Raw genomic sequence first — 23,783 nt, forward strand, 5'->3', positions numbered from 1 at the left:
TCCCAGGCAGCTCTTCCTAAGCTATAGCCAGTGATGGTTTGTGTTCTCCCAGCTTAACAACCCAGTGGAAAAACACTTCTTTCCCAGTAGTAACAGCAAAAGTACTGGTCTTATTGGCCTGAGTCACCTGCCAATTTCTGAGGCTTTCACTATGGCAAGGGGAATGGAATTTCTTGGTTGTCTATGCCCGAATTATGTGCCCATCCCTGGAGCTCAGTGGTGAAGCCAGCTTGAACTGCATGAAGTAAAAGGGGTGGGAGGATGGGAGCAGGGTTTCCCAAAGGGAAATTGGATTGCCGATATCAGAATGAGGAAAAATGGATTCTGAGCAGGAGAAAGTAACAGAAGTCCTCTAATGCACCTTTAAAAAGATCCAGAAGGACGGCTCTGACACTTATCATGCAAGGTGCAGAGGAATGTGGGTGTGTATGTGCACAGGCATATGATATGTATAGACTGTGAAGTGTGTGAAAGTATACACATTAAACTGTTGACATTGCTTATCTCAGGGGAGTATGATTGGAGCAGGTAGAGGATCAATTATAGTATTTCTGTTATATATTTCTGTTGTTTGACTTGTTGCCAGGGGCACATACTATTTTTGTCAGAGTAATTAAAAATATAAAACCTGAAAGTGCAATGAAGAGTTTTCCTCTTAGGAATATTGTGATACCTGGCAATTGCTTTTTGGGTGTCAGTAGTAATAATGATAACAGCTAAAACTTACTGAGTGCTTTCTCTGCATCAGGCAAACTGTGCATATTATATACTTTTTCATTTAACCCTTCAAGTAACCTGCTGAGCTATTATTATTACCAGTGATTGACTTGTGTGTAAACTGAAATTTAGAGAAATTGTTAGTCATTCACAAATGTAGGTATCAATCAGAATGACCTGGAAAATTAAAACAATCAAATGTATATATCCCAAGGCCCTACCTGGGCTGCCAAATCAAAATTTCAGGGTAGAGCCTAATCTATGTATCTAACAGACACCCCAAGTGATTCATGCTAGTCAGTTTACTACTAGTTTGTTTGGGAGTCTCACTGGTCAGGTATTTAATTCATGGTGGCACAACTAGTAAGAATCAGAGTTGGGTTTCAAACCTTAACAACTGCACTATTAATAACATGGTTATTAAAAAGATAACATGTTTATTATCACTGTTAAAATTATACACTAAGTTTTTAGGTTAAATCAGTCTTTGTAGACCAGCATGAAAATCTTACCAGTAGTTATGGGACATATTTCTGTAGGGATGAATTCTGAATTCTTGGCATCAGATTTACAAATGACCTTTTGCAATAAAAGACAAACGTTTACTCTAAGATAATTTTGTCATTGGAGCAGCTGTAGTCTGCATTCCAAAGGTTAGCCGAATTGGAACCTTTTTTACTGTAACAGCGTATTACTATTACACATTCATGGAATATGGTGACACAGATAGATGTATTGTTTTGTACAGCAGCCGTCCCCAACCTTTTTGGCACCAGGGACCGGTTTCGTGGAAGAACAGTTTTTCCACAGACCCGGCGGGGGTGGGGGGAGCGGAATGGCTCAGGTGGTAATGTGAGCGATGGTTCAGGCAGCAATGCGGGTGATGGGGAGCTGATGGGGAGCGGCAGAGGCAGCTTCCCCCGCTTGCCTACCACTCTGCTCCTGCTGTGCAGCCCAGGTCCTAACAGGCCTGGGGGTTGGGAACCCCTGTTGTAGAGCACTGTAGTTTATCCTTTTGTCTATTTAATAAAAAATAAAATAAATACAAAAACAACACACGCCACTCCTCAGTCCCCATCCCCAACCCCCTGTCCTTTACACACACACACACACACACAGAAGCATACTTTGGTTAAACGTTGCCAACATAATTTCTTCTGTTATACCTTTAATGTAAAAACCTGAGTTTCAACTCAGTTTTGCAAACATTTAAAAGCAAACGTGGTATTTTGCCTTTTTTAGCATTTATAAGGAAGGAAACCATCATGTTAAGGTAATAATTAAGCTTACACAATTAAAAATTGCAAACAACCAAATTAAACTAGGATATGATAATTTACTCAGAAGTAAGTTGAAATAAATTTGATTTTCTTAGTGTGCTTGTCATTCAGCAGATATAGTGAACTGAGATAGCAATGCAAACAGTCCAAGTCCACTTCAGCCTGAGTGTACACAAAACATCAAAAATATTACATAGAAAAGAAAGTGAGTGCTGTCCATTGCATTCAGTATGGTGCCACCACTTTTTGTGTTCATGGTTGTGGCTATCTTTGGGGTCACTTCTGTATTCTTAGTTGTCTTGGGATTTGAAGTTTCCTTAGGATTTGAAATTGTCTTGGTATTTGACATTGTCTTGGGATTTGAAGTTGTCTTGGGATCCAGAGATGTTTGGAGCTCTGGAGTTGTCTTGGAATTTGGGGTTGTCTCAGAATTTGGGCTGATCTCCTTAGAAGCTGTCATAGAACTGGAGGTCATTAGTGTTGAAGTTAACGACAAAGTGTCACCAACCAACAGGAGGAGCAGACTGAGTAATAGCTTGAACATCATTTTCCTGTTTCAAAATAATTACGGAAAATTAATCTAACACTTGGATCACAAACAAATCTAAGAACTTGCTTTTTTAAAAGTGGTGGTGAGGGGGCAGGGGGAATGAAGGAAAACTTATCTCAGCACTGGGGAAATGCCAACCTTGGTTTAACAAATTTCATAGTTTTTAAGATAAAAGGAAATTCAGAAGAGATCGATATCAACTTCTCCATTTTACAGATGGGCTCAGACAAAGGCAAAAGGATGCATATCTAAAAATTACCAGAACTAGAACTTGAGCCTGAGTCTTAGTCTAGTGTTCTTTAGTAGATGGGGGCTATGACATAGGCATAGTATAGACATATACCAAAAGTTTACTAGTAAACCATTTTTAAAGTAAGGCTAATTTTTTTAAATCATATATTCAAATCTAATGGTTTGCCATATTTGAGATAAAGCAGCTAGCCCATGTTGAACATGGCTAACTATTCTTTTTTTTAACTTAAAGCTCAAACTTTAATTTTAGAAATCTAATATATGCTAAAATTTACATTTGGTTCTAATGTATAATTGAGAAATTTTCAAATTAATATTACCTTTTGATGTTTTTTCTTTGAAGATTAAAACTTCAGGCTTTCTCCAGTGTCCCGTGGGGGATCTAATTTCTCACTCACTGTGTGCTGTTTAAATAAAATTAGTAAGTCACATGTTATAAACTTGACCTGCTATTTGCTCTTTGTAAATAACCTATTGAGTGCTTTCCAAACTGGTGCAAACAGATGGACCGTGGCAGAAATCAAGGAATTCAAATAAAGTTCCTCTAAAATCTAGTGTCTTATTTAAAGAACTCTGTGAATACCACTTTGTTATTCCTCTTATCCATGTGTATATTAGTGAATGTCTTCATTGGATTAACACTAACTGGAGGAATATACTCTTTGCCTGCTGTGATTATCATGACTTAAAATCAAGTAAGTATATTACAGATAGATTTTTTTTTCTTAAAGCATCTTGTACATGTTTAGAGGGTAGGTAGTTTTTGGCTAGGATTATTTTGACGTTTTAAAAATAATTCAAGAATATAGCATTCTAGGAGTTTAATTTCTAGTAAATAAGTATTCTATTAGAATAGAAGTTAAACTTTATTAACATAAAGCTAAATAAGAAAAGAATTGCATATGAAAGTGATACTTTTCATATTGAATTTGCAAAGATTTTTTTTAGTACGTTAAATCACCCACATTGAAGCACATTAAGTGAATTCTTTAAAGGAATTTCATCTTTTGGTCACTCCTTTTCCTTGATAAGTGGTATACAGGGAAGTTGGGTTGTATTGTGCTAATGTTTTCATCACATTAGCCGGCTCTTTTAAAAAATTGCAGAGCTGTGAACAGTGGTGTTGACGTACAAGGAAATGGCTACATAAGTGGCAGAAGCACAAGTCAGTACATGTTTCTGACTTGTTTTACTTTGCTATGTAGGTTTCTTTTTCCTCCTGAATGAAGAGAACCAGTGCTTGCTAAATCTTATTTATATTAGGTACATATTGTATAGAACCTAACTTAACTGGACATTTGTGTGATCAGACCTAAGAAGTAAATATAAAAAGCCTCAGAGTAGATATTATAAGTCAGAGTACTAAGATAATGCACAGATAACTTTTTATTGATGCTTCAAACACCTCAATCTCAACTTATTTAAAATTTTAAATTCAACATTTTCCCCTTCCTATTCTTATACCCAGATATGTTGGGTTGGCTAAAATGTTCGTTTGGGTTTTTTGGTAAGATCTTATGGAAAAAGCCGAACGAACTTTTTGGCCAATACATATTTTTCTCATAGTCTCCTTCTCAGTTAACTATGTCATTACCCAGCCAAATGGCTCTCCAACCTTGAATTTCTTATTGTCTTCTTTTTTTTTTTTTTTAATTTTATTTATTTATTTATTTATTTATTTATGGCTGTGTTGGGTCTTCGTTTCTGTGCGAGGGCTTTCTCTACTTGCGGCAAGTGGGAGCCACTCTTCATCACGGTGCGCGGGCTTCTCACTCTCGCAGCCTCTCTTGTTGCGGAGCACAGGATCCAGACGCGCAGGCTCAGTAGTTGTGGCTCACGGGCCTAGTTGCTCCGTGGCATGTGGGATCTTCCCAGACCAGGGCTCGAACCCATGTCCCCTGCATTGGCAGGCAGACTCTCAACCACTGCGCCACCAGGGAAGCCCTCTTATTGTCTTCTTATTGATCTTAAGCTGCCTAAGCCTCTTGATGATAATTAAGTAAAATTAAAAATTCTGAACGCTCCAGCACTTAAATGTTCCCCCGCCCCACAAAAATTATTTGGAATTCTTTAGGTCTTTAAATACCTCCAACTTCTTTATCTTTGTGCAGCTTTCCCCATCTGCCCAAAGTATTTCTTCCTCATTCAAAATTGCATTCTTCCTTCAAGGTCTAATAACTCTGATGGCAGCACCTTTTATGAGAGCCTTCCTTAATTCTATACTTCAGAATCAGACATTTTAGGATTTCATACTTCTAGAGCACTTATCAGAGTCTGTTTTTTTACTATAGATGTATCCTCAGTCTTTCTTCAACCAATTCTGGCTTCCTTGTGATCAGGTACTACTACTTCTTTTTTTTTTTTTAACGTCTTTATTGGAGTATAATTGCTTTACAATATCTCCTCCCTCTTGCGTCTCCCTCCCTCCCACCCTCCCTATCCCACCCCTCTAGGTGGTCAGGTACTACTTCTTATTCTTTGTACCTGCTAGCACAGTGAGTACTTGTACATAATAGGGTACAACAAACATGGGAATTTACTGAAACATCTCTTTTTTTTTTTCATGTCTGAGGGCTGATATCATTAGTGATGTCTAAAATAAGAGACATTTGGTCATTTGCAGTTTTCCCTGCATTATAAAGTCCTATTTCTACTTTCTGGCAGCTGTTTTGAGAGGATTTCTTTATTTGTATGATGTGGATCATAATGTACATTCATATCCTTTACCTGTGTTATATAACAAAAATTCAACCGAGTAAATTTTAAAGATCTAATTGGTTTTATTTGAACAATTCATGAATCGGACCGCATCCCATCTAACAAGTAGAGAGGAGCTCCAAAGGATTATGGAAAGGGAAAGTTTTTGTTTTCCACATCTTTATTGGAGTATAATTGCTTTACAATGTTGTGTTAGTTTCTGCTGTACAACAAAGTGAATCAGCTATATGTATACATATATCCCCGTATCCCCTCCCTCTTGAGCCTACCTCCCACCCTCCCTTGGATCCCACCCCTCTAGCTTATCACAAAGCATCGAGTTGATCTCCCTGTGCTATTCAGCAGCTTTCCACTAGCCATCCATTTTACATGTGGTAGTGTATATATGTCAATGCTACTCTCTTCGTCCCAGCTTCCCCTTCCCCTGCTGTGTCTGTCTATGTCTTTACTCTTGCCCTGCCACTAGGTTCATCAGTACCATTTTTTTTAGATTTATGGAAAGTTTTTAAAGGCAAGACAAGGAAGTCATAAACAAAAGTTATTTCAGGTTTAAGTAACCTACCGTGGGGGATGGACGGGGGATGGACAGGGTCTGTCTATGTGGCAGATTATCTCGTCTTCCTTTTGGTGCTGACCAGAAAATTTCACTCTGACTGGTTAGGATTACATTCCTGGAGAAGCTTGTAACTGCAGTTAGGTTGGGTTAGGTATTAAGTCTCGGTTTTAGCACAAGTGACTCCATTTTGGGCTTGTTGTTTCTTTTTTTTTTTTTTTTTTTTCCAATAGTATGTAGTAGCCAGTGGCTTTTCAGTGTGGACAGTTACGTTTCAAAAATCTTTTTGGAAGCTTCCTGAGAAAGTGGATATGCAAATGTGCAAAAACAGGCTATTGTTATGTTAGACTCAAATGTGAGTACCTTTTAGAATTGTACATAAGCAGTATTACAGTAAAATTTCAGCCTCTTCATTGTAGGAATCTAATACAGGAAAAAGAACACGTTTCTCCTTAGTGGCAAAATACATGTTCTGAGGGGAAATGTCTGTCTTTGAACAAGTTTGTCTTCCAGTATTATTACAGTATAATACCATAAGCCTGTTATCTAATTTTGGCTTGTTATTTATTCTTGTTTTTTATTATAAATGAAAAAAGTCATTTAATTTTAAAAAGAGGCTCTTCTGTTTCCTTCTCTTGGATAATGGTATCTTAATCCACCTTGAGTTTTAAATGGAAGGCTAAGCAGCAATCTTCATTTCTACCTGCTCTTAACCACATACATCTGACTAATCACTAAGTCCTGTTGATTCTGCCTCAAAAAATTTTTTGTACTTTATCCTTACATTACAGACTCAGTTTGTAGCTTTATCAGTTGTCTAAGCTGGGGTTAGCAAACTTGTTTGTCAAAGGAGCAGTAGTAAATATTTTAGGCTTTATAAGCCACATAAAGTTTTTCTTCTTTTCTTGTTTTTGTTTTGTTTGTTAACTGCTCTTTAGAAATATAAGAGCTGATCTCTGGGTCCTCGGTGCCTGGCACACAGTAGGTTTTCAGTAAACTCTGTTAGGGCAGATAAGCGTCCAGCAGACCAGCTTGCTGCCCAAGGGGGGCGGTGGGGGGCTATGTGGTGGGAAAGGGAGAGACGGTTCACAAAGCTGCACGCTGACCCTTAGGGGTGGAACTGTGTGGCTGGGGGTACAGACAGGGAAGGGCAGTGTTTACCAGTCTCCTCCTAGGTAACAACAAACAAGAGGAAGCAAATCTGACACCAGATTCTGCTAAAGTAGGAATCTAACCTTAAAGGTAAACCCTAACCCTAAGGTTAAAGAATAATTCCTTGCCTCAAGTATTTTAAATTTACATTTTCGCAAAGCAGGTTAACACAAACGGAGGAGGCACAAGCCACACACACACACACACACACAAACACATACACACACTATATATATATATACATACATATATATATATATATATATATATATATGTATATATATATGAGCCATTTTTAGCTTGCAGGTCAAACAAAAACAGGCCACAAGTAGCATGTGGACAGGATATCGCCAGTGGACCATAGTTTGCTGCACTCTGTTCTAGGCTGTTGAAATAACTTCCTATTTGGATTCTTTGTCACCGGTATGTTACCCCATCCCCTCCTTCTTCCACATTACTGCCAGAATGATCTCTCTAAAATATGACTGTGACTTTTAGATAAAACCTTTTATGTGCTCTATTAACTAAGTTTTTATACTTAAGGCATTCATATACCACCTCTGGGGTTTTTGCATTCCTTCATAAGATCTATCCTATTAGTTACTCAATATTTTTTATTGACTTTTTTCTTAAAGGAAATTTTGTATTATACCATAAACAGAAAATTAGTATTGATTGCCATAACTAGAAAACCAGCAAACAAAAGATAACAGTAAAAAAGAAATACAGAATTATTAAATGACTGTTTCATATACCACCCCATCATATAGGTACCACACTTCAAAAAAACACTGACTTATAAAGTAAACCTTTTTTCCTTAGCATCATATAAGTCTCTTCATAATCTTTTACACTGTTCACAGTAGTTGCAAGATTGCTGAACTAAAGCAGGAGATTGAAAGTCATTTTGGTAAGAGGCTAGAGACGCTGGCCTTATTCTGGAAATCTCATGATGCTGTCGTCATTGATACGGTTCCAAGTTAGCCTTGTGTGCTTTCTGGGCTGTTCTCAGGAAAGTGATTAGGGCATTTAGGTTGCTTCCGTGTCCTGGCTATTGTAAATAGAGCTGCAATGAACATTGGGGTACATGACTCATTTTGAATTATCGTTTTCTCAGGGTATATGCCCAGTAGTGGGATTGCTGGGTCGTATTCTATTTTTAGTTTTTTAAGGAACCTCCATACTGTTCTCCATAGTGGCTGTATCAATTTACATTCCCACCAACAGTGTATGAGGGTTCCCTTTTCTCCACACCCTCTCCAGCATTTATTGTTTGTAGATTTTTTGATGATGGCCATTCTGACCGGTGTGAGGTGATATCGCATTGTAGTTTTGATTTACATTTCTCTAATGATTAATGATGTTGAGCATTCTTTCATGTGTCTGTTGGCAGTCTGTATATCTTCTTTGGAGAAATGTCTATTTAGGTCTTCTGCCCATTTTTGGATTGGGTTGTTTGTTTTTTTCATATTGAGCTGCATGAGCTGCTTGTAAATTTTGGAGATTAATCCTTTGTCAGTTGCTTCATTTGCAAATATTTTCTCCCATTCTGAGGATTGTCTTTTCGTCCTGTTTATGGTTTCCTTTGCTGTGCAAAAGCTTTTAAGTTTCATTAGGTCCCACTTGTTTATTTTTGTTTTTATTTACATTCCTCTAGGAGCTGGGTCAAAAAGGATCTTGCTGTGATTTATGTGATAGAGTGTTCTGCCTATGTTTTCCTCTAAGAGTTTGATAGTGTCTGGCCTTACATTTAGGTCTTTAATCCATTTTGAGTTTATTTTTGTGTATGGTGTTAGGGAGTGTTCTAATTTCATTCTTTTACATGTAGCTGTCCAGTTTTCCCAGCACCACTTATTGAAGAGGCTGTCTTTTCTCCATTGTATATTCTTGCCTCCTTTATCAAAGATAAGGTGACCATATGTGCGTGGGTTTATCTCTGGGCTTTCTATCCTGTTCCATTGATCTATATTTCTGTGGGGTTTTTTGCCAGTACCATACTGTCTTGATTACTGTAGCTTTGTAGTATAGTCTGAAGTCCGGGAGCCTGATTCCTCCAGCTCCGTTTTTCTTTCTCAAGACTGCTTTGGCTATTTGGGGTCTTTTTACACCACATTTTCTTTATCCGTTTGCCCATTGATGGATACTTAGGTTGTTTCCACATCTTGGCTATTTTTAATAATGTTGCAATAAACATGTGGGTACATAGAATATTATTTTCCTGTTCATCTATTGGACTTTTAGCTCCTAGATCTTAGATGTCTTTATCTGGATACACAGAGAATCCAGCAGAGCATGTGCCATTTCATAGAACACTTAATAAATGAACTTAGCTTTTAATTATTATATGTATGTAATCATTCAGTGCCAGTGTTAAGACTAGTCGCCAGTTTTAATTATGGACACACATGACTGTAGTTTAAAGGAAGAAGACTTGATTTAATAACAGTGATTAGAGTTGGAGTCCTGAATTGAGCCAAAAGATTTCTCAAGTGGTTTTGTTTTCTGTGATTCTTGGTTTATAGAAGTATAGTGGCCTTGGCTGTTAGTGAAACAAGGCTTTGCTTTACTCATCAAGGATGATTTAGTGATTTATGACTTGACAGTACTTAAAAAGAAACAGTGGCTGCACTCCATCTGTTGTTATGAAAACATAGTTGTTTTTTTTGAATCAACTGTGGTTCACCTCTTTTAGTGTAAATATATAATCCTTGAAAGGAAATAATCCTGAGATATATTTATGAGGTTTGATTTTATGAAACAATAGGGAAAAATTCTAAAACAGGCATCTAAGGGTAAATACATCCAAGTGAATATTGCTCCCTTCAGAAGAGCCGCTGTTGGAGGTGATGTACTTACTTCAAACCCTGATGCCTTTGAGCACACATTTTTAGGGAAATACATTTTTGGATGTGTTGTCAAAGTCTAAAACATGTTCTTTTTAAATGTGGTGGGAAAATCTTCATATTTGAAATTTTTAATGAGGCAAAATGTCATTTAGTAATATATTTGTTTAAAATGAGTTTTTTCTTGTGTGACATATAAACTGGCTCTTAGTAATATTTGAAAGGAGGGGCCCCAAAGGTGTTTTCACTAATGACAGCCTCATTGGAATAAGAGTTTAAAGACTCAAACATAACTGCTTTGAAGAAAAATGTAATGAAATTTAGATATGTGACATTTATGTTTAAAATTTAAATCAGTTTATAGTCAACTCGTCGTTAATATATGAAGATGTTTTACTAGTTTCAGGTGACTCCTTTGTCCTTTGATTACTTTTACTGTGTTTTAAAGAGAGTAGCCTTTACAGTGTGTTTCTAAGTTCATATTTAATGTCCTGCAGCTTTTTTTTTTTTTTAATTTAGTGTCAGGGCAAGAGACTCATAACACTTCATCAAAGTATACTTTGTTAAGCAAGAAAGATTTCATTTACTCATTGTAGAAAAGCCATACCATGAGGAAATACTAGAGCCTGTAGATAGATGAAATTATTTTTAAACATTTATTGGCTTTCTTTATTTGTCATTGGTATGAGGAAATGCAGCTGAGTATCTGATGCTAAGTAATAGAACTGGTAAATGGATGTGGCTGTGTGCCAGTTACTCTTAAACTATACAGTGTCTCAGGTGCAGTTGTGGTCACTGAGGCTTTGGTTGGCAAGGAAGGGCCTTCCAGTGGTTTTGTGGTGTATGGCATCTTTATTTTTCCTTAGTGGTGTTTTGTTCTTTTCTTTCTCGATGAAAAGCCATTAAATCTTAGTTTACTTTCTGTTGAGGCAAGCATTTGACAGGCATTTGAACTCCCTCAGCCTTCCAGAAGTGTTTTCACTTTGTTTTTTTGAGCTGTGACTATGGGCAACAAAATAGCACAAAGTAAAAAACTACATTTCCTGGTATTGAGTATTTCATCAGATTTATTTAACACTTGGCCTTGAGATACCCATTTGAAATATTCAGATATCTAATTTTTTACTGATAAGTCATATTTTCCATGGAATAAATAAATAACAAACCTTATAAATTAGTTATTTGAAGTGTAACTAAAGAAGACAGATACATGGGGAATTATGTACCACTATGGGTTCAGTTATCTCCATTTCTGATCTTTTTAATTACCGAGAATCTCTTATACAAGACATAGGAGTAATATTTACAATATTTATGTAGCACCTACAAAGTGCTTTAATATACATGTTTTATCTATTCTTTAAAATACCCATGTGGAACACGTGTTCTTAACAAGATTTTTACCAGAGGACACATTTAATCGTTTACCCAAGATAACAACACAGGCTTTTGGTGACAGTCTTATCTCACGCTCTTTCTATTAAATCACAGTGTACTTTAAATACTCTTAGAATTGTTTTGATCAGAAAAAACTACAGTTTTGCTGCTTTTATTGTGTATTTGTGTGTGTATGTTTAATTTCTGTACTTAGATTTCACCAATAACTTCCAACAAATTCAGAATATCAGGCCATGGTTTATTGAAAAGATAAATGGGTGTATTGGGCATATGTCTCAACCAGTTCCTGAACGTGTTTAACAGAGTTGGGGCCGTTGAACCGAAGTGACATTCTGTAAAAAAAAATGAGCTTCTTAAGAACCTCACTTGTATCACAGGGTTTTTTTTTGTTTTTTTGTTTTTTTGCGGTACACGGGCCTCTCACTGTTGTGGCCTCTCCCGTTGCACAGGCTCCGGATGTGCAGGCTCAGCGGCCATGGCTCACGGGCCCAGCTGCTCCGCGGCATGTGGCATCTTCCCGGACCGGCGCACGAACCCGTGTCCCCTGCATCGGCAGGTGGACTCTCAACCACTGCGCCACCAGGGAAGCCCCAACGTATCACAGTTTTAAAAGTGTGGAGCAGACTAATCTGCTTAACACATTATTAACACATTGAGGTGGCGCTTTTTTTTTCTCTGTTTCCTTGATTTCTCTTGAGCAATCTACGTGTACTAAATTGTTCACAGGTATCAGAATTAACCTTTCTCTGAAATTGTTCCAAAGGTATCTCCCCACTGCCCAGAACTAATTTCTTATATGACAAGTAGCAGCCTAGCCAAATCCCCTTCATTCATAACTTTTCTTTCATCTCTCTGTTCTCTGGACTATGAAGCTAAGACTTTGACCTGTTGGAAGAAACTTAGGCTCTAGAATAAGAAAGACTTGAGGTTTGACTTGGTCTGTCTTAAGTAGGTTATTGTTAGCGCACCAGTCATATCTTTGATCTGTATTAATTCATCCTTTTATTTAATAAATTCAGATCAAGCTGGCCCCTCTCCCCGCCCCCCGCCCCGAAAAAAAACCTCCTAGCAGGAGATGATAATCTACACAGAAATAAAGAGGATGAATAAAGGTTTGCCAGGGGAAAAGGGAAAGGAGTGTAGTGGTGAGGACATGAAGAATCTCTGAGAGCCTGACGGCAAGAGAGAGCATGGTGAATTACAGGGACAGAAAGATGTTTTGTTTGAACTATACAGTGTGAGGGAGCTGGAAAATTTTAAGATGATACTGTAAAGGGTGGCAAGGGCCCGATCATATAGGAAGCCATATTGAGAATTTAGATTTTATTCTGAGACATGGAAAATTATTGAAAGTCTTTTGGAGGGGTTTTTGTTGTTGTTGTTGTTCATTTGCTTTGTTATTAGGAGAGAAAAGAGCTTGTCTGGTTAGATTTGTTGGAGAACAATCCTGGCAGCAGTTAACCATGTAGAGCTAACGTAAGCTGATATAATAAGTATGTGCTTCCAAGAAATCTGATAGTGCGTCTCTGTCTCTGAACTTATTCCATGATACCCTCTAGTTTCTTAACCACCCCTCCCTGTTCACAGTTCCTTTTGCATCGTCTCATTTTCTTACTCAACCTAGAGCCCTTGTACAGCTGTTTCAATAGTTCTTTTCTAAGATCTCTTGCATTTTTCAAAGACAAAGCAGGTGATAAAACACACTTGGTATACATATTAGCATTTTGGTATATTTATCTTTTTTGTTGTTTTTATACATAGTTCTATAACATACATGTTTATATATCCTATAGTTTTTGCTTATCTTTCTAGTATATGCATTTTCCACTTTTCAAACTTAAAAAAAAACCTCTACATAAATATTTGTATTGGACACGTAATATTCTGGCCAGTGGGTCATCATTTACTTGACCAGTTTCCTAATGGTAGATACTTAGCATTCTGTTTTTCTTGCTATTAGAAAGAATGCTGGTATTTACCTAGAATTTACTAGGTTAAAGGTTAAAATATTTTAGGGTTTTGATCATTGCTGTGTTGCCCTCCCCCGTAATTGGTATGTTAATTTAAAGATATGCAGATTATGACTTGCCGAATGAGGAGGCACAAGCCACCCACTCTGGGGTTGGCAAGTAGCTCCCTCAATTTCCAAGGGAAGTGAAAACCCCTGGGGTCATTTTGATTGAAGGCTCAGTTTCAATACACTCAGAAAAAGGAAGTAAAGTCACAAGATTTATCATTTAGAGATCCCAGAAACGTCCCGGGGGTGGGGTGGGGGTGGGGGTGCACAGTTAGCTGGGGGAAGAGCAGTCCTCTGCCCCAGTTCAAGAGATACAGTACAGGGTAGGAAGCACCTCTTGTAAGGTGGTAGGATGACAGTCACTTAACTTTTTACAGGCTCGACTCTAAGTGCTTATTTTAAAAGGTGCCCCAGGAAAAGCAAAGTGGGAATTTCTGGTGGTAATCCTAATTTGAGTCCTTATCTAAATGTCCAGACTCTGGGTATGTGTAGGGTTGTCATACTGTAAAATGCTTAGGCAACAACTCAGAATAGCTGTTTTCTCATCGCAGTTGCCAATTGCTGTCCCAAAGAGTTGTACCAGTATGTGAATGTGACTACTTCCTAATGTCTTCCCCAGCATTGATTTTTTTTTTTTTACTTTTTAAAAAATTGCTTGCTGTTTTAGTAATAAGCATGGTATCACATTTTATTTTTATTTCTCAGTTATTATGTGGTTTGCCATATTCCTATATACTTATCAATCCCCATGCTTCCTATCTTTCAAACATTCTGTTTGTGTCCTTTACCCACTTACCCATTGGGAAATCTATTTTTCTAATCAATTTTATGAGCATTTGATTAACAATCTCCTTTACGTTTTTCACTTTGAGTATTTTGTGTGTGTGTGTGGTACGCGGGCCTCTCACTGCTGTGGCCTCTCCCGCTGCGGAGCACAGGCTCTGGACACGCAGGCTCAGCGGCCATGGCTCACAGGCCCAGCCGCTCCGTGGCATGTGGGATCTTCCCGGACCAGGGCACGAACCCGTGTCCCCTGCATCAGCAGGCGGACTCTCAACCACTGCGCCACCGGGGAAGCCCTCTTTGAGTATTTTTATCAGGCTCATTGTTTGCAGCATAAGAAGTTTGGGATTTTGTATGACAAACCTATTGATGATTTCTTTGTGATTTTTTTTGCTTTTTATAATTAAAAATAGCCTTCCACCCAGAGATTTATATTCTTTTTTATTCTTCTGCTGGTTTTAAGACTTCTTTTTTATATTATCTTTTTTAGTTCACTATGTAGGTGTATCACATGAAGTAAGTGTTAAATTGGACTGTTTTCAAATTTTCTCAGCATTGTTTTTTGAATCTTTCCCTTCCCCTTTGATTTTTTATTTTTTTCCTTCTAAAGTTAACAGTGTCTGAGAATGCACTACATGGTAGGTACCGTTCTAAGCACTTTACACGTACTAACTCATTTTTTTTAACATCTCTATTGGAGTATAATTGCTTTACAATGGTGTGTTAGTTTCTGCTTTATAACAAAGTGAATCAGCTACACATATATGTATATCCCCATATCCCCTCCCTCTTACGTCTCTCTCCCACCCTCCCTATCCCACCCCTCTAGGTGGACACAAAGCACCAAGCTGATCTCCCTGTGCTATGCAGCTGCTTCCCACTAGCTACCTGTTTCACATTTGGTAGTGTATATATGTCAGTGCCCCTCTTTCATTTCATCCCAGCTTACCCTTCCCTCTCCCCATGTCCTCAAGTCCATTCCCTACATCTGCGTCTTTATTCCTGACCTGCCCCTAAGTTCTTCAGAACCATTTTTTTTTTAGATTCCATATATATGTGTGTATTAGCTCATTTTTTCCTCACAACTACCCTGTGAGGAAATGGAGGCACAGAGAACTTCATAAGTGTCCTGTGCTCTAATTGTGCTATCATTTCTATATTGTAGTTATCTTCCTTTTTATTTATATGCCACTACCATTCTGTCTTAATTATTATAGCTGATGAAGAAAGGCTAAGATACTTCTTCTGTTTCTTCCTTTTTCTAGTCTTGCCTGTGTATTTTTCCAGATAGACTTAAGTGTTTTATTCTAACAAGAATCTCATTGGAATGTTTGTCAGAGTTGGCTTAATCCATAGATTATCTGGAATTAATCACATCTTTACAATATCAGTCAAGGTGTGTCTCCTGTGCTTAGCCTTTGTGCCTTTGTACATTCCAGATGCTGAAAAAATACTTACTGAGTGAAAGAATAAATGAATGGGGAGACCTTTGTTTATCGTCTCCCTCAAGTCTTGGTTTATACTTCTCATTAACGGTTTTTAACTTTTCCCCATTTGGTCCTGCACATTTCATGTGAATGTTATTTCTTGGCATTATATATTTTGGTTTGTTGTTGCTGACATGAATAGTATTCTTTTCCTGTAATTTTCTAATTATTTGTTGCCAGCATGTGAGAAAACCATTAATGTTTGCATATTTATTTTGTTATTTATTTAAAGTTGTTCTTCTGAAGGCATTCCTGAGGAATCCTTTGGATAGATAATTATTTCACCTGTTAATAATAACCATTTTGGGGTTTTCCTATAATTTTATTTATATCTGTTGTGTATTTTGTTTTTTGGGGGAGTTTTTTGGTTTTTTGTGGTACGCAGGCCTCTCACTGCTGCGGCCTCTCCCGTTGCGGAGCACAGGCTCCGGACGCGCAGGCTCAGCGGCCATGGCTCACGGGCCCAGCCGCTCCGTGGCATGTGGGATCTTCCCGGACCGGGGCACGAACCCGTGTCCCCTGCATCGGCAGGCGGACTCTCCACCACTGCGCCACCAGGGAGGTCCTACCATCAATCTTTTAAACGTTATTCCAAAATAAAAAACAACAGATATAGGGCTTCCCTCGTGGCGCAGTGGTGGAGAGTCCGCCTGCCGATGCAGGGGACATGGGTTCGTGCCCCGGTCCGGGAAGATCCCACATGCCACGGAGCGGCTGGGCCCGTGAGCCATGGCCGCTGAGCCTGCGCGTCCGGAGCCTGTGCTCCGCAACGGGAGAGGCCGCAGCAGTGAGAGGCCCGCGTACGGGGAAAAAAAAAAAAAAAAAGATTGATGGTAATGGGCATTGTTGTTTTGATTCTGATTTTAATAGAAATATAATGATTCACTTTTAAGCATGACATTTACAGTACATGGTATCATTCCTTATCTAGTTCTTACAATGTATTTCATAAGGAATAATCTTATAAAGGTTTAATCTGACTTTCGTGTGACATTTTTGGTGTAAAGGAATTTGCTGTTGCTTCAGAACGTTGTTATGGAAGATTATTGAATAGCATATATTTGTCATCTTTTAAGTTAGGCATAGAAGACATTTTCTCATTCTGCTGTGATAAGAGAATGTTCCTCTGACTTTCTTCTGGGTCTCCATCTCACTAACATCTGAACCTGAATCCTGGAGGGTGAAGGATCAGGGAGTGAAGCAAAAAATACACTATTTCATTTTCTTGCTCTTAGAGTGTGGCGCTTGGGTGTTTACATATATGAGAATTTCTCAGAGCACTGGGTTTGGACACACACATATAATAATACTGACAGCAAAATTACTGTGTGTAGAAGGTGGGGAGCCAAGACACTGTGATAAGACTGTATATGAATTATGCCATTTATTCCTCAGGGAAAAATACCCACTGTGAATAAGTTCTGCCAGCCCATATGACTTAGGGCATTGGTAACTTGCCCAGGGTTGTACAGTTGAGAAGCAGCAGAGACAGGATTTAGGCCTAGAACATTTGACACCAGAGCACAATACCCTTCACCGCTATTTTATCCCTTATTGCATTTGCTTTTGTGTTTGTGCTCTTATTTGAATTCTCTTGACTGGGGAGAAACAAAAGTTACTTGTAAAATGAAATCAAACCTTAGGTATGGATGGATGGATATATAACTTATGAGCTTGAGAGATAGACACTGAAGATAATGCATTTTGAAATGTTTATGGAGCCCAGTAATACGGTAGTTCTTGTTTGAGTGGCAAATACTGCTCCCTCATCCATCAGTAATGGTAAGAACACAATTTCCTTAGAAGGAAGTATGTAATTACTATAAGGCTAGGTAATACTTCTTTCTGAGGACTTAAGAGTCTGTGTGGTTGACATATGTTGTACTTGTAAATTTACTGCTTTTTTTTCTCTGCACTTTGCAGACACATCAGTAAGATTAGCATAATTTATAGGTGCTGCTAATGCTATTAATACATAATTTCACTTTTTGGTCACTTTTCCTCATAGGATTTCTAAGACAGCATTGAATTTTTGGCACCCTCAGAGTGAAAGACAGTTACCTTTAAGAAACCTACTTTCTGTGCAATTCTGTGTGTGGTTTTTTAAAACAAGATGCAAGTATGCGGTAGATTAGGAAATATCTAAGCAGTTAGCCTCTACCATTGATGGTGAAGATACTAGATTGTTGATTGGGAGGGAGGAGGAGAAACAGCTTGCCCATTTTCAAATCATTTAGGGACTATTTCATATCATTTCTTTTTTTCATGGTGAGATTCCCTCCTGACAATAGTGAGCCAGTTAGGTTTGCCAGGGCAGAAAAATGTTCAAGAGTCACTGTACTAAGTCAGTATAGGAGAGGAACTGCTTCATTGAAGCTTAAAAGTAATTTTTCCATAAGCCTGCCCCTTAAAAAGAAAGAAAAAAGAAAGAGCACATTAGAAGGTTGTTACTTTTCTCTGTCTCTGAATAGAAATGCTTCCAAATGTGGAAAGAAATCTTAGTTTTAAAATTCCTTAGGAAGGAGCCCAAAAATTCCTATCTGTAGTCTTTTACCAACTCTAAGAATGCTTGAAATAGATTCTTCCTTATGTCTCACAAATTAAATTCCTCATTTGTGGCTCACCCATTTCAGTTATGCTGTCTTGCATTTTAATCTAGCTGTGTTTCTGGGCCTCTTTTTCTGACTCTTGGCTATTACTTATGTTTTTCTCTGATTCAAAAGATGGCTTACTTGTATATTTGTAGAAAATTCTCAGTTTTCTTCTAGTTGAAGTCCCAGTGCAGTTTGGAGTGTCAAGATCTGTCCCATGCCCAGCTGTATTCCTATTGTCTCTTTTATTGGGTTCATCACCTGGTCGTAGCACCAAATGAATCCCAGCCTTCTTTCCCTTTCTCCTTTCCTTTTCCTTCCCTTCCTTAGTACTGCCCATGTTTGTTAGACCCCCATGATTTTATCCTGAAACTAATCTTATTTTTAACTTAGGTAAGTCAGATTCTAACTTCTGATGTGCAAAAGATAAATTTCCCTCTCCTGCACATAGAAGGCTTTTAATTTTTTAAATATTTTAACATGCCTTTAAGCTTGAAATTTTTATTACATTTTTAATACTTTCCTTAAATACAAAAAACAACGCCATTAAACTTTACTTATTAAAATGCAAAGCCTAGTGTCTTCTAGCTTTTTGAAGAGCTTTTGTCCATTATATAATCTGTAAAGTAGCCAAGAGTTCCTCAGAAGCAGGACATCATTTAGATTTAAAACAATCATGGCTTGTGTGCAAAATAATGATGTGACATAACCATTCATGGGGAGGCAACCACAGTTTTACTCTACGTGGTGACAGAACTGTTGGATACCTCCAATATTACATTAGCCATAAAGACTTTACCAAGGTACCCTAGAACAAAAAAAGGTTAAGTCATTTTGATTCTACCAAGTAGATTAAGTTGGTATGACTAGAAAGCCAAATGACACAGTTATGAGCATAGACCTTTTATTTTTTCCCAGATGTTTGACAGTGTAAACATACATAAAATACATATTAAAGTTGAGATGCTTTATATTTTGTGCAGTAAATTGAAGCCTTAAAAAGAAAACATTTCATTTAAAAAAAAAGAAACTCATTAGTTTTACTTCATTAAGACAGTAAAATAGCAGCAAGTACCAAGACATTGTGCACTTCTTTATTTAAGACGAGTTGCTTCATTTACATCAGAGTCAGAAATGTAAGACTGGCTTTCTTGAATACTTAATATAGCTTGAGTCACTGGTTAGATAGGGGCATATTTTCCCAACTATACATCAGGGAGGAGTTCTTTCATTAATTTCAGAAAATGCAGACCCTTAGCCAGCCAGCATGACCACAGCATTGAGCATTAAGAGAAACGAAGCATTTACTTTCCAGGCACTTGCCACAGAAGAAGGTAAGCGAGTCTTTACATTTGTGGTTGTCTCTTCCCTCCGTAAGTTAAGGGTTGTGCTTTGTTGAGGCATTTCAGAGAAATTATTTGGCATGCCACTAGTAATACTTAGGGTCATGGGTGTTGGGGATGATTTTGTTGAGCTAGTGAGGCTTGTGTTTGTAACCATTCCATCTTGGAGGTGAATAGTTAGAGTTGCAGCTGCTGCTTCATGTGAATTGATCGTTTCTGTGGATGTATCTTCTGGATAGGGCACAAAAGCCTTGTCAGTGCTAGTAAAGGTGGTGTCTTTGCTTAGAGTGGCACCAAACGTTGTTTCCTTTGTTCGATATTGTTTGGGTATTTTGGTCACTTTGGATTGAGTTACCATACTCAGAGAGTTAATGGTGTCCACTGTCTGCATCCCACTTACAGTGAACAAGCTTGAGGTAAATCCAGAAGGTGTGGGGTATATGTTATGTTCCTTCAAAGGTGATATTTGGCTAGAACAGGGAGTCCCTATAACATGGGCTTTTGTTTCCATCATCCACTTAAGTAAGTAAGTAATGTTTTGTTTATGGTCACATGACCACCTGTTATTGTAAAGGGTTATCTCTTGCAACTGAAAGAGTTGGTCAAAAGCTTGATCTGGAATGAATGTGAACTTATTGTTGTGCAGGTAAAGATGTGTGAGATTTGTCAGGTTTATTAATGTTCCTGGAAGGATTTGTGTCAAGGAATTGTTAGACAGGTCCACGATATGTAGTTTGGAGGGCATGTTGGTTGGAACTGTCCAGAGTTTGTTACTACTGAGGTTGAGAACCTCAAGACTTCTTAGTGTATTTTTAATGAGGACAACCTTTTCCAGCATATTCTTAGAAACATCCAGATATTTAAGGTTCCACTGATAAGCAGTATCAGATTTTTCAAGCAGTTTAATGTTGTTGTTAGCAGCAGACATGTTCCAGAGGGACCGAGGTAACTGAGCAGGCAAGCTTTCAAGCCTGTTGTTTGAAATGTCCAGGGTCCTCAGATTGGTGTACTGGGTTAACTGGTTATGCAGATCAGTAAAGTGGTTATAAGACAGATTTAAATGGATAATATTCTCTTGCAGTCCAGATGGTAATGTAGTCAAGTTTCTGCCTGAACAGTCCACATGCCTGTGCCTCTCGGTGCATATACATTGGAGAGGGCAAATGCATAAAATACCAGGTGTGAGAAACAGAAGGATGAACAGGCTGGGAGACATTTTCAATATCTGATATTCCATCAAAGCCTGGAAACAAACAGATACACCCTTCTTTTAATATGCAAATACAATTAGGCATCTGCATGGGTCAGTTAGCATTAGGCAAAATTTTCAATAAACCTCGTTGTTGTTGAGTTCTTTTATGACTGTTCCAGTGATTAAACTAACAAAGCTCCCCTTCATTTATAGTCCAAATGCTTAATCCTTCAATTGGGGCTATGTGATAGAGAGAGACTCTCTCCCCCTACTGTCTTCTGCATTTTCTCATTTGTTTTCTCCCTTCTTTTACCATAGTCTTTCTTATTTATCTTCCCAGAATGTTGATATTATAAAATGGCATTCTCGGCAAATAAAGAGTCGGAATCTTAAGCTATTACTATTTTTGATAATATTCTTCCTTACTCAGATGGGAAAAAATGGCTGTCGTGTCTGTTTTGGTTGTTTTTTTTTTGGTATTTTGTTTTTTTCAGATCTCTGCAGTAATAAAACAGTCAACGTGTATGTAGGATGAGATTTTATTTAGATATTAAAACAATACTTTGAAATGCATCTTTGTCTTTTCAGGATAAATATATCCTTGCAGAACATTTTAAGGCACTTGAAAAATCTGACCAACACCATACCTTTAAATCTCACATTTTATAAAGTGATTTCTTTTCTGTATATTTCAGTGCCGATTCTAAAGGAAAACAATGTGTATATTTACAAAGTGAATGAATATTAGAAAGAAATCCCTCAACTGACACTGCAGCAAATTTCTGGTGCATGCACTTGTTATTGAATATATATTCGATCCTAACATTGACTTTCTCTTAAGAAAAGGAAAAAGAAAAAAATTCCAAAGTCGATTTTTTACTGATTTAAATAACAGCTTACCATAGTGTTGTCTTCTACATCAGCATCTCATTTTCTCCGGGAAACTTAAGCTTAAAGGTCGCCTTGTTCTGGAAAGTAGGAACCGCTTCTGGCTGTGGGCTGTGCTTGCCGGCTCAGCTGCATTGTGTTGCTGTGAGCTGAAGCTCTGCAACCACCTGATCAGCCCCACATAGGAGGACTGCAGAGCTGTCATTGGTGCTGACTCAAAGTTATTGCAAGAGGTGCACACGCAACTGAATGGACCAAAAGAAATTTTTTTTTAATTTAGTGTTGAGTGTACCCATATATCTCAGATTTGCTGTAGGATGGAAAACCTCGTGCACATTAGACCTGGCCTTTACTCATTTCTGTGTATTTGAGCTTAGGCTCCACATTTTAACATTCACCTCGTGAAGAATCTGTGGTTCTTTTTAATGCGCCTACTCTTCATTCATTTTATACATTGAAAAATGTTGAAAATGAATTTGACCTTCCTTGTGGATGGTTTTCTAAGATATTAGTTTAACTATTTTTAACTCTGCCTTTTTATTTTTTCTAGAATGGTACAATTGTCTTATCACTTTTTAAAATAACATATTACAATCTGTTTGATTTTTTTATGTACCCCACCCCGCCAAATATGGTGATGATTATATACAATCAGGTTTTCAAATTTATCAACCACCTAACTGTTCATCTTTTGGAGAAGTACAAAAGTATTTAAATATGATGATTTTGTTTTTATCTTTCTGATACAAAGGATTGTTTGACCCAGGCTGTGCACAAATGAGGCTACATTTTTTTTTTTTTTTTTTTTTTTTTTGCGGTACGCGGGCCTCTCACTGTTGTGGCCTCTCCCGTTGCGGAGCACAGGCTCCGGACGCGCAGGCTCAGCGGCCATGGCTCACGGGCCCAGCCGCTCCGTGGCATGTGGGATCTTCCCGGACCGGGGCACGAACCCGTGTCCCCTGCATCGGCAGGCGGACTCTCAACCACTGCGCCACCAGGGAAGCCCGAGGCTACATTTTTTAATGAGCATCTAATTCTTTTAATTATCAGTTCATGTAGTAAAGTAAATGTATTTTATTTGATGTCTTTTGGGTTAAGGATTTTTTTCTTCATGAAATTACTTTGGTCAGTGGATATGAATATTGTTGTCTCCAGAGACATCTTTGGTACTATATGAATGACCATTTATTTGATTTTATGTTTTAAAAATAATAGCATAGGGGCTTCCCTGGTGGCTCAGTGGTTGAGAGTCCGCCTACCAATGCAGGGGACATGGGTTCGTGCCCCGGTCTGGGAAGATCCCACATGCCGCGGAGCGGCTGGGCCCGTGAGCCACGGCCGCTGAGCCTGCGTGTCTGGAGCCTGTGCTCCGCAATGGGAGAGGCCACAACAGTGAGAGGCCCGCGTACCGCAAAAAAAATAATAATAATAATAACATAAATTTTAGTTGATTTCTTCAGAATGTTTCACATTTTATCTTACTGAGAAAACAATTTACATTGTTTTTAAATTACATGAAATAAGGTAAAAGGGAAAACTTTCATTAGGGGCTTTAGAAAATAAGACCAGATTTATGACAGCTTCTGCTCCACTCTTTAGTGGATTGATTGTGTAAATAATCTGTTAAAACTTGAATCTAATTTCTAGAATAGCCAGTTTACCTTAGAAAAGAAAACAAAGTCATGACATTTTCTTTACCAAATTGTTACCATTTAAAAACCAGCAATTATTAGCATGTTACATGTAAGGAAAATCTCTTTATGCCTATTTACTTAATTCTTTGTTTTTCTCTAAATTACATTTGCCATTGTTTTACCCCAAATTTTACTCTAAATAGAATTTACTGTATTAAAAATTGAAGTTTATTTTCTTAGAAAAGAAACTATACTCTAGGAGTCATCTTTTGTATGAGATGAATGTTTCTCGAAAAGTACCTACATTTAAAAAATCTGAAGTGTTAGAAATTTACTATCGATTAGGTACTTTATTCCCACTTTACTTTGAGGGTTCAGCCTTGGG

The 23,783-nt window shown here is 37.9% G+C and overlaps 2 protein-coding genes across 6 annotated transcripts in view; one reads left to right on the forward strand and one right to left on the reverse strand.

Annotated features, from left to right (window-relative positions):
• NF1 (neurofibromin 1) overlaps positions 1-23,783 on the forward strand; it is a 261,641-nt gene that overhangs the window by 164,548 nt on the left and 73,310 nt on the right. The window contains exon 37 of one of the 5 annotated variants that reach the window (XM_060082455.1): positions 7-494. The exons of the other annotated variants lie outside the window; for them this stretch is intronic. Within the exon in view, the coding sequence (XP_059938438.1) occupies positions 7-34 (28 nt within the window). The 3' untranslated portion in view covers positions 35-494. Of the gene's footprint in view, positions 1-6; positions 495-23,783 lie in introns of those variants that run through there. 5 annotated transcript variants of the gene reach the window in all.
• Positions 19,543-21,894, reverse strand: OMG (oligodendrocyte myelin glycoprotein). The gene is made up of 2 exons (XM_060082135.1): positions 21,777-21,894; positions 19,543-20,927 (listed from the first exon to the last, which is right to left on the reverse strand). Exons 1-2 carry the CDS (start codon positions 21,777-21,779, stop codon positions 19,596-19,598), a joined length of 1,335 nt encoding a protein of 444 aa, XP_059938118.1. The 5' UTR covers positions 21,780-21,894; the 3' UTR covers positions 19,543-19,595.

Source organism: Mesoplodon densirostris, chromosome 18, assembly GCF_025265405.1.
Source record: "Mesoplodon densirostris isolate mMesDen1 chromosome 18, mMesDen1 primary haplotype, whole genome shotgun sequence".
Taxonomy (NCBI): domain Eukaryota; kingdom Metazoa; phylum Chordata; class Mammalia; order Artiodactyla; family Ziphiidae; genus Mesoplodon; species Mesoplodon densirostris.